Source organism: Neospora caninum, chromosome IX, assembly GCF_000208865.1.
Source record: "Neospora caninum Liverpool complete genome, chromosome IX".
Classification (NCBI taxonomy): domain Eukaryota; phylum Apicomplexa; class Conoidasida; order Eucoccidiorida; family Sarcocystidae; genus Neospora; species Neospora caninum.
The window spans coordinates 3,367,761-3,379,066 of NC_018390.1; the positions used below are offsets into that span (position 1 = coordinate 3,367,761).

The 11,306-nt window shown below is 52.5% G+C and overlaps 3 protein-coding genes across 3 annotated transcripts; 1 reads left to right on the plus strand and 2 right to left on the minus strand.

The window, feature by feature from the left end:
• Window positions 1–718: 718 nt before the first annotated feature.
• Window positions 719–4,647, minus strand: NCLIV_042540 (putative PBS lyase HEAT-like repeat domain-containing protein; the record flags this gene model as incomplete). The annotated part of the gene is made up of 6 exons (XM_003881171.1): window positions 719–821; window positions 1,325–1,816; window positions 2,515–2,882; window positions 3,357–3,404; window positions 3,814–3,919; window positions 4,397–4,647. 6 exons carry the CDS (start codon window positions 4,645–4,647, stop codon window positions 719–721), a joined length of 1,368 nt encoding a protein of 455 aa, XP_003881220.1.
• Window positions 4,648–5,447: 800 nt separating this feature from the next.
• Window positions 5,448–9,877, plus strand: NCLIV_042550 (hypothetical protein; the record flags this gene model as incomplete). Its single annotated transcript, XM_003881172.1, has 8 exons — window positions 5,448–5,483; window positions 6,147–7,004; window positions 7,544–7,606; window positions 7,932–8,027; window positions 8,305–8,363; window positions 8,720–8,773; window positions 9,131–9,195; window positions 9,555–9,877. 8 exons carry the CDS (start codon window positions 5,448–5,450, stop codon window positions 9,875–9,877), a joined length of 1,554 nt encoding a protein of 517 aa, XP_003881221.1.
• Window positions 9,878–10,829: 952 nt separating this feature from the next.
• NCLIV_042560 (conserved hypothetical protein) lies at window positions 10,830–11,306 on the minus strand (the record flags this gene model as incomplete). Its single annotated transcript, XM_003881173.1, has 1 exon — window positions 10,830–11,306. One exon carries the CDS (start codon window positions 11,304–11,306, stop codon window positions 10,830–10,832), a length of 477 nt encoding a protein of 158 aa, XP_003881222.1.

The following is an 11,306-nucleotide window of genomic DNA, read 5'->3' on the forward strand; positions in this document are numbered from 1 at the left end:
CGTGGGACTGTGCTATCTCGTAAAGTATCACAACTTGAAGGCGAGTGTTTCTTGTTTTGCGCTGCTGCATAGAAGATGTGACGACCGCGCATCGTCTACGAGTACTGGAAGCCGACGAGGCCATGGTTAACCGTTTTGGGCACGCCATTAGAAGACGCCAAGCGCGACGCGCCTTCGCTCCCAGGCAAAAGAGAGACATGTTACAGGATTCGTGTGACACAACAAACTGACGTGCGCTCCATACAAAGGGACACTTTCTCCGCCTTCGCTCGGAGGCAAAAAAGAGACATGATACATGTTTCGTGTGACACGACAGGCTGACGTGCGCGCCATGCAAAGCGACGCTTTCTCTTGGATGGGTCAAACGAAACGCCTTCGGGCTTCCGGGGAAACTGAGAAGAGAGCGGGAACTCTCGCAGTCCCAGCCGCTCGCGCCCCGAAGCCCCGCATGCTCTCTCTCGACATCAGGCTCCGCCAGGTTCTGAGCCAGAGCCGAGAAGCGGCAAAAATGCGGAGCGCGAAAGAACGCTCCGTGGCCGTTCCAAACAAGTCGGAGAGCGCACGCAGACCCCACCGACAGAAACGGGCGAAGACGCCCACGCCTCAGCAGTCGCGCGTGCGTTCCGGAACCAAGCGCGAAGTGCGGAGAGAGGCAGTCACCTGGAAACCGGAAGTCCCCTGCGCGAACCCGGGGCGCCAGAGAAGTTCAGGACACCCATCAGCAGACGCCAAGTTCGAGCCCAAGTTCTTCTTGCATGCTGTCCAAACCCACGAAGCAGCTCTCGCTCACAATGCGATCCGGATCCTTGCTGTAGAGTTGCCTGAGATAAGAAAAGAAACGGAATGGGAGGCTCATGCGCCATCAACCCGCGACCACCCCTCATCCGGGAGAAGGCCTGTTTTCCCGAGATAAACCGTCGAAACTTTGGAAGTGCCGCATAAAACGCTTCGTGCTGCAGAGAAACTCCCACCAGTTCTCTCCACGTCTCTCTTCCCACATCGACTCCCCGCACTACTATACACATACACTGCTATGTCTAAAGGCGTCGCCACGTCTTTCATACATCTCCCCACGCACACCGACAAAAATCGATGCCGAAGCCTCTATGTAAACAAAGTGACGCACATACACATGCCAGTACAAGCAAATACCCTTTTCTATACATAAATATAAACATCTCCCTGCTCCTCCCCATATATGGATACATATACGTCTCTCTACATCTCCATATATATATATATATATATATATATATATATATATATACGAGGATGTACATGTATAGGTCAGACCGAGGTAAGAGTGTGTGCGAGAGATTCTTACAGCAAGCGAATGATTGTGTCCTGGATACTCGCGTCGCCTTCTTCCCCCTTTGCTTCCGAAGCGCCGGGAGAGGCGCCTAGAGAGCCGAGAGCGAGCGCCGCTTCGTGTCGGGCCATGGGGTGTTCTTTTGCGTCTTTGAGGCATTGCGCGAGAGCGTCAAAGGCGGCGCGCGCTGCACTGCTTTCGTCGTGTTTCACGCGCAAGTGCTCCTTCAGGAAGTCCGGAATGACTCTGTAGCGTGGGGGCGCCTTGTTTGTCTTCTCGGACGGCTCAGCACCCGCGGGCAATGTGTCCTGCTCAGCCTCGCTCCGCTGCTTCTCTGCCTCACACGCCGACGCGTCGCATGCAGACGACGGGATGCGCAGCTGGCCGAGAACGAAGGCGATTTCGTGCCGAAGAAGCGCCGACGAGGCATCGCGAGAAAGCACCAGAGCCAGCATGGCAGTCGCAGTCGGCGAGTTGAGGTTGCGCAGTGTGATCAGCGCTCGGTAGCTGCAGGAAGAAATCGACGGTCGCACTGGAAGGGCAAGATGCACGACGAATCGCGAGATGACGCTGCGCCTAGAGAACCGTGCAGACCGACGTTCCCTGCCCGGATGCAAACTCACGGCCGAGAAAGCGATACAGATACTTCGAGCGAACCAAGCAAACGCCGTTCACTGCTTCCAGCTTTCGTAAAAAAAACGCGTCGACAGCCACACACACACACACGCACAAGCGAGACACAGACCTGCCGAGATAGGCACGTCTCGGAATGAACGCGCATGCGAAAAACACAACACGGCCGTCTCGCATGCGGACAGATCTACACTCTGAGAGACCCCAACCAGAAATACATAAAAAAATTTATGTAAAGATGTATATATATAAATATGTGTATATATCTGCGTGGAAATGTGTACGTGGATGCGTTTACAGTGCTATTAGTTCGAGCAGCTCCAGTGCCGTCCGAGAATTGGTAATGCATTGATCTAACTACCGTACAAGCACTCAGCTAGTTATTAACAGCCACTTCCGACCCCAAAACCATAGGCGAGGAGCATGCAGCAGGCGTGAAATCACGAAACACCGCGCGAACAGCGACGCTCACAGTAGAAACACCAGATGTTTTGAGAGGCTGAGAAGATTAGGGCAACAGCGTCTCCCTGCTGTCCCTTTCTTTCGCTCCGCGGACGGCGAGACTTGCCTACCGGCTCCAGAGTTTTTCCTCGTCGTTCAACAGCTGCGCAGTCAACCACGGGAGATCCTCCTCAGTGCAGTTCGGGTAAGGCTCCGACGGGTCAATGGTGTTGAACTGCCGATCGCGGTACGCGTTCTCCTCGCGAATCCACCAAAGATCCTCGTCGTTTTTCGCTTGAACCGCGCCTTCTTCGCCGGCTGCCGGGACGTCTGCGGGCGAAGAGGCGCTTGTCGCCGCGCGACTCGGAGTCAGCGGCGCGGGAGACGTCCCCTCCGCTGCGTGCTTCTCCTCGATCTTCGTCAGCAGAGAGTGCACAGACAACTCACACGTCTGCCGCACTGTGAGAGGCACTGACTCATCGGCCGCAACCTCCTGCAGCTGAAAACAAAGCGCGCAGTGTCTCGAGCGCCCTGTCAAACACGAGCTAGGAGACCCAGAAGAACGGAGACAGAGGAACAGGAAGAACTGGAGGGAACAAGGAACCGAGAGAGAACAAGGAACCGAGAGAGAACAAGGAACCGAGAGAGACCAAGGAACAGAGAGAGACCAAGGAACAGAGAGAGACCAAGGAACAGAGATAACACGGGACGAGAGAGAACAAGGAACAAGGGACGTGTGACGGACGGACGGAACGAAAGAAAAGACAGAAGGATCGCCAGCGGAGCGTGCCGGAACCGCATCGACACGAGAACCGCCAGGAGCCGTGAGCGGAAAGAAACGAACGTGGATTCTAATGCCGCAGGCTTGTGGAATCGAAGCAACAACGGCTTTTTCAGCGAACGCAACTTGCGTGGAATCAGTCACGGAGACGAATGGAAGAGGAACAAGATGGCCGGCCAGAAAGCAACTTACAACGGGGAGCGAAGTCTCGTACCCGAGGGCACTCAGCGCCTCTGCAGCCTGAAGCGAAAACAAAATAGAAACTCTACCACCTACGTATGTGGAAACACATCTCTACATATCTCTATCTCTCTCCATCTACATATTCTTATCTGTACATATATATGTATATATACATGCATATCGATGTATGCATGTCTATACTTACCTACCTGTACGTACCTCTACAGGTCTTTTTATCTGTATATATATATATATATATATATATTATCCGTGTGACTCTGTATCCTTCTCTACCTATGAGACATATTTGTGAATCTACGCGCATCTGCGTATGTCAACATACACGTAGCTGTAGTGCTGTATTTGCGAAGAAACGGTCACGGAATCGGTCGAGCAGCGGAAACTGGTAGCAGCTGCGAGGACGCCAAATGCACACTTCGTCGGTGTGGATGAACAGGCGACTTACCTCGTGGCGAACCATTTCGTGTTCGCTCGTATCTTTCAAGATTTTCAACAGCGGCTCGCCGGCGTCTTGGCAACCCAGCTGGCCGAGCACGTACGTGGCCTCGTGTCTGTACACCGCAGCACGGCGCGACAGAAGTGACGGGAAGGCGACGAAAAGAAGAAGCGCCTGCACTTTCGGCGAACACGCCGACCCAGACGAAAACGGGAATCCGAGGTCTCGCAAAAGTGCACACGTCTTCGCATTCCCACGACCCACCATGCGCGAATGTGCACAAACGTACAGACACAACCCACTCCTACTCATCTCTAAAGCTATATATATATATACAAAGAGGTCAGGTCTCTTCTCCATTCTCATAGAGGCAGAGATGAATGCACAACATAGATATATATATTATATATATGCATAGGCATGCTTAAGCATACGCGAACATATATATGCACATATGTACCTGCATGTGCGCATACATGCATACACATACATACATATCTACACAGCTATATATATATATATATGTAAGGTTTATGTATGGATGGTTGTATACAGCTTTCCATGGGACTGCGGGAGGCGTGTGCGTACTCACCTGAAGAGGACGGAGCCTTGGTCGTGGTTGAGAGACTCGAGAAGCAAGTTCATCGCTCGAGATCCTCCGTGCTTCTTGATCGCGAACACATTGGCCATTTTCTTGACGATGCTTGTTTCTGGATTGCACATGGCCGCCTCCAGTTCGGCTAGCGACGGGAGATTGAAAGGGTTGTTGTCGCACGCGTCCTCTTCCGCTGCACAGACTGCCGGGGCAGCCGCCGGGGCGGTTGACTCGCCGACCTTTTCCATTTTGTGTTTTCTCTTTGCAGTTTCTCGCGGTTGCGATTTCTCGCTCTCTCGGATAACTCTCGCCGAGTGTCGAGGGCTGCGAAGGCGCGGTCAGGACGGGAGAGTTCTTCTGCGGATTCTCTCCGAGGGGTTTTCAGTGGAAAGCGTTTCGGGACTGGTCAAGAATCCTCACGCGTTGGGCGGGCGCATCTCAAATGAGAGCTGTGGGAGACACCGCGAGTACGCTTGAGAGAGCGGAAAAAGGTGTCTCGCGATCGCCGGCGCAGGCAGAGTAGACGCTTTGTTTCCGGAAACGCGCACGTTTCGTCTTAAAAAACCGCTTCCTTTTCTTCTGGTCTTTTTAAGGGCTTCTCGCCCGTCGCGGAAAGCTGGCCTCGCTTCCAACTTTCGCGCGCGCTTCGCGCGGAACGGAGGACCGAGCAGCGAAACTTTGCGTCGCCAGCGGAGAGCGGGCGACGAGTCTGCATCAGTGTCTCTGGAAAACCTGGTGAGAGAGTCGGACGAGCAGACGCGCGCGAGAAGAAAGAGAAGACAAACCGGCGGGCGCCCCGGGGTGTCGCTACACTGCAACTGCTCTTTTATCGTTTTCACACACACACACATACCTTGGGTTTCGCTTTTTTCCTTCTTTCTCAGAACAGTAAACTGCTCTTCCGCCGCCGCGAACCCTCGGGCTCTCTCGGGGTTCCCCCTGATCCTCTCCTGTTCTGGGCGGAAAACCCTCCCCCGCGGGGTTCGGGTCTCGCCTCTCTCGTTTTGTGTGAAGGCGTCTTTCCTCTCTTTTTCCAGGCCAACACGCGATGAATCCGTCTTCTCTCCACAGCTTCTCCCAGCCAGTGAGGCGACGGGGGGGACCGGCCTGTGCCCGCACCCTGCTCTCTCCGCGAACGTCTGTCCCTCTCCTCCTCTTAGGCGAACGAAATCCAGAGACACGTCTCCTGCCTCTTTCCTCTTGTCCTCCGTCGCCTTCCGAGTGTTCAGCGGCTCTTTCTGCTCCAACGGATTCCCACACACGCAGCCCTCTCCTCGTCTCACCTAACCCAACCCCCGTCTCTTCGCCGCTTGCCTCCTCTCTCTCCTCTCTCTCCTCTTCTAGCTCCTCTTCTGTGCCGTCGTGCTGCCTGCTGCATGGTCCTTCTCGCCCTTCTCTTCTTGCTGGTTCGCTCGCGGGGTCGCGTCTCTCTGCTGCAGTTCCCAGTTCCCTTTCTTCTACCCAAGAAGCGCGGAGAACTGGAGGAAGCGAGCGAGCCTTCTCCACCAGCGCCGCCTCGTGCGACGACAAAGTCGGCTTCTCCACGAGGGCGCGTAACGTTTCGCTGCTGAGGAGCCTGCGTGCGCCTCGCCTTTTCTCGTCTACGCCAAGCGCGCCCCGAGCCTCTGTGCGGGAGAGAAGGGAAGACAAAGGCAGCCGACGCGGCTCGGCCCCAACAATCTCCTTCGCGCCGGCTTGGTGTTCTCCGTCGTCGCTCGTCTTGACCGCACTGTCGCCGTCCCCTCAGCCGCCTTCCTCACCCCTCTCTTCCGGTCTCCCATCCTTCCTCTTCTGTTCGTCTCTTCGTCACTCTTCTTCCCTTTCTTCTCCCTCGTCTTCTCCTTCTCCTGCCTCTTCTTCTCCCTCTCCTGCTCTTTCTCCTTGTCCCTCTTCTTCTTCTCCCTCTTCTTCTTCTCCCTCTTCTTCTCCTCCTCCCTCTTCCTTTCCGCATTATTCTCCTGCGCACTTCAAGCGTCAGTCGCCTCGTCAGTTGCAGCAGCTGGCGACGAATCTTGCAGCTCGGGGGTGCTGCGACGTCGTCATCTGGAGTTCGATCATCCAGCGCGCGATTGAAATCAACCGGTCTGGCGGGTCGGCGGAGGACGGGGGCCGCGCGGTCCCGCCCTTCCGCTTCTTCGAGGCTCTCAGCTTCTTGCACTGCGTCTGCGCGCTGAGCCTGACAGACCGCGAGCTCTTTCTCTCCTTCGTACCGTGTTTCCTGCGGTCTACGTCTTCCCTGGAGCCCAGACACCTTGCCCAGATCCTCACGGTGTACGAGGCAGCAGGTGTACGTCCACGCGGACTGTACGTCGCCGTCTTCAACCGCGTACTCAAGCTCGCCCCTTCCTTCTACTCTCACGAATTCGCGGATCTACTCTGCTGCCTGGCGCGCCTGAAAATCGCGAATCCCTCCTTCCTCGCCGCATTCTCGCAAACCCTCGTCTCGCGTCTCCCAGAAATCTCCTTCCCGGACGCATGCAGATGCGTCGGCGCTCTCCGCAGCCTCGGCGTTGCTCAAGAAAGTCTCTTCGACCTTTTTGATGAACGTCAAAAAAAAGAACTCGAACTCCTCCCCACGCAACTCCTCCTCGAAGACTTCCAAAAGGTCCATACACACACTCTGAACCACGCCCGTTCCCTCGCAAACACGTTTCTGACCTATCGATATGTATAAGCACCTACATATATATATATATATAAATGTGAACAGTTCTTGTCTGTATCAAAAATGTGGAATTCTCTTTAGCTGTCTACGTATGTATATATCTGTATGTATCTGTATATATATATATATATATATGTATATATATATATATATATATATATGTGAACAGTTCTTGTCTGTATCAAAAATGTGGAATTCTCTTTAGCTGTCTACGTATGTATATATCTGTATGTATCTGTATATATATATATATATATATATATGTATATATATATATATATATATGTATATCCATGAGTTGTTTGCATCTACTTACCTGCCTTCATGTAAAACTCAGACGTTTACGCGCACGTATCTCCTCGTGTGTGGAAATCTATTTTGTGCGTGACCGTCGCTTTGCGACTTACTTGTGGGCCACGTGTAGGTCCACGCGTGCTGCGTCGAGGCTGCAGATTTGTGAGGTTTCTTTCGGATCTCAGGTTCTCAGCCTCGAGTTCAGCTGGCAGGCGTACGAGAATATGATTCAGGAAGAATTTATTAAGGTAAGCTTCAGGGAAATTGCAGAAAGGACGAGTCAGGAAAGCGTGTCACTCGAACGGCGAAGAGAGGATACTGTCCAAACGCAAAGACAAAAGCCCAGGACACGTCAGAGGAAACAGATCGAAACGAGAAACAAACACCGAAACAAGCAAAGACATGTAGGTAGGTAGGTATCTAGGTATAGTTATATAGATGTATATTTTTATGTAGTCATATGTATACATATATGTATACGTATGTGAATGTCTATTCATGTATGTATGTATATATATATATATATATATATGTAATCGGCGTTTGCGTGGCGTGGGCGTTGTGTGTTTGCAGAGGACGGAGGCGATGCTCGATGATAAAGATGTGGATGAACTGGCTGATCCTTTTGCATGTTTAAATTTTATGAAGACGCGGAACCTCGTCTCGGATGTAAGTCTCGTTCCACGTCGAGGCTTGTGTACCTTTGTCTCTGATGGATTCATGCACACTTTTTCTGAGTTTCCTCGTTCTGCGTTTTCTCTCTTCTCGCGTTCTCTCCACCTGGTGTCTCGCGTTCTCTCCACCTGGTTTCTCGCGTTCTCTCCACCTGTTTCTCGCGTTCTCTCCACCTGATTTCTCGCGTTTTTCGCCTCCGCTCCGCGCCTGTTTCCAAAAAAACACCGCCTTTGCAAGGTCCGCGCGTATCCTTGCGTGGCATCTCTTTCAGAAATTTCTCCTCGCCCTCAGCAAGTGGTGCCGAGCAGCGGTCAACCGACCTGCGACACGGTGAGCATCAAACGCGTCGGGCCTTCCTCAACTCCTGAAAAGGCGCTTCACAGGAATGCGTTCCCATCCTCAAAAGGCAGCTCTTTCATGTTCACCGATACACACAGATAGGTATCGATAGGCATACAAAGACATAAATCTGCGTATACAGAGGCGTAGACATAGATATGTACGCATACTTATATATATATATATATATATATATACATATATATATACATATACATGGAGTTGTATGAAATGCACTTCCATCTTTGCATATTAATGTTTCCTGGGAACGCGCCAGCGAGTGGGAAGGTCAGAGTTTAACTAACAGACTGTGGGAGTTTCTGGGCACCTGAACTTTGCTATTGCAGATCGTACAAACGCCCTTTAGCTCATCAACTCGTCCAGCTTCACGACCTCATGAGGTAAGACACTCTCCAGGTTTCCTGCTTCCTAATGCAACGCGCCTCGCTGCTGCATGCAAATGAATATATGTAGATGTAGATGTATCGTGAAAGCGATATATGCATGCATGCAAATATATGCACGTCTGTGTCTTTGGTCCTGTGAGTAGAAGCGTGGGCGCACGTAGCGCTCGTTCTCGGATCTTGGAGCCAGCGATGTGAAACGGAGGAAAGGAAGGCGAGACTGGAGAGAGGGTGAACGAGGGCGAAGAATAAGGAGCAAACAGCGATCGTGGTAGACCACCGGGAAGCGCGCGAAAGAAAGGAGATGTTGCCTGTCAAGGGACGCCTGGCTTCTCTCCTTTGTGCGCTTTTCAGGGAAAGAAATCTGGAGCAAAACAAAGCACTCGAACAGGCTGTGCTGCGATTTGTCGCTGATGACGGTAAGACGTCGATGTTCCCTCTGCGAGTCTCCGGTTTCTCAGCGTCGAAGAAGTTCACAAACCCTTTGGTTTTCGAGAGAAACAAGGATTCGACAGCGACTTCCTAGTCCCTCTGCAGCTGCCGTCCGCTCTCGCTGCAGGTTCCTCCGCTTTCTTGCCACGGGCGCGCTCTGCCTGTGTCATGATGATTCGTGCTTTCTCTTTCCCCTTTCTCTTCTTCTCTCCTTCTCTTTCCCCGTTTCTTTTCTTTCCGTCTTCATTCGTCTTTGTCTCTTCCCTCCCTCTTCATTCCTCTCTGTCTCTTCTTTTCTCGTCTCACTCTCTTCTTTTTCTCTCTCGTTTGTTCTTGTCTTTGCCAGGGGGCTGCGTGCGTCGGCCTCGCACGGTGAAGCCGCTCTTGTATCAGCGGAATCGTCGCTACATTTCCTGTCCCGATTTGCTGCCGGACGGGGTGGAGCCCGCGGGGCCGTCTGCAGCCCTCGCGGCTCGCGATCCGTTCATGAACCAAGAGGCGCTGGTCCGTGCATGCACGCCCGAGGACGAGGCGCGTCAAAGGGTACCGTTCGGCGCACAGGCCGAGGCTGCCTACCGCCGACTGCAGAGAAACAGGAAATTCCTTCGTTTCGTGCAGGAAGAAGCCGAACAAATGGACGGAGAACTGCGAACCTCCGGCGGATTCTAGAGAAAAGCCGTCTCTCCACTCTCTCGCGCGAGATCCAACCCAAGGAAACCGTGTTCTGGAGACACCGACGTGCCGCGCAGCGCCGAAGCGCTTTTTGAGACTCGGAGCACAGTCCATATGTACAAAAACGTGTATGTGGATACATGGATATATATAGCTACATATGTGGATGTGCGCATCTCGCGTTTCTATTGCAAGACTTGCGGCGTGTATGTACGCTGCAGGCACATCTCCAAACAGGCAAAGATGTGAGCGGACACTCGTGTGTGTTGCTGTTGTCGAGAAGAATGCGTCGCAGGCCTGTGCGGGTTCCCTGTTGACCTGGAGTCCAGCTGACACCGGCAGGGACTCATGAAATGAAGAGGATTCTTTGTCGGAACGCTCAGCGAAGCGCCGTACTGCGTTGAACCTCGCTTTGATGTCTTGCTCAAATCTTTCTCACGACTTGCGCATGCACTCGCACCTCCACTAAAACAGGCGTAGATCTATAGATCCACAGATAGAAAGATGCACGCGCTTACCTGTGTACATACACACACATACATAAGTATATATACATACACCTATATGTGTATACGTCTATATCTGAAGGCGACGGAGAGGAAGGAAAGCAGGATCTTCGTGTCCGCCAGGAAAAGAGTGGAGACGTTGCAGGCCAGCAGTGAGGGAGCGCAGGGGCCAGCAGTGAGGGAGCGCAGGTGGTGAGAGAACCTTTCTCATTTTTCTCCTGGCAGACGCGTTACGGAAAAGTCTAAAATGGCGCATGCGCCGTGCACCCAACCCCAACGGTACAGACACACTTAGCCCCCAATAACCATATATATATATATATATATATATATATATATAGCTATATATATGTGCATTCATGTGGAGGGACACATGATGCGCATATGTGAAGATTCACAAGAACGTGTATATCCTTGCAGTAGAAGAAGAGTTGAGGAGTGCTTTACAGTGTATCGCCTGCTCGTAAGATTTGTTCTTTGAGCTTTTTGAACTTGGCTTTCTCTCCATTCAACAGTTCGAGGTTTTCGACTTGTAAAACCGCGTTGTAGAGACTGTCTCCGCAGACGGCCTCTCTGAGGCGATCCATTTTTTCGACTTCTGTATGCAGCAGGCGATTTAGAGAGCAGCATGTGGCGTGGTACTTGTTGACAAACGCCAGATTTTTTGCAAAAGAACGCGCGTCAGAGGCAGTGTCCTCTTCGGGGGTTGCCGCTCCCGTGGGAGAAGGGGAAACTGAATCGGCGCGGGAAGGCGTCTCTCGCGCGTCTTTCTGTTTTCCCGGCAAGAGGTCGGTGCTCAGACCCTTCAGTTGCTTCTCGACTGTGTCGAGAAGAACGGAAAGATGCGCACCTGTCGCATTCAAAAGGTCCATGGCCCGGTCCGGAGACTCTCGGGGCGCTGGCTGGGCTGCCGGGATCAT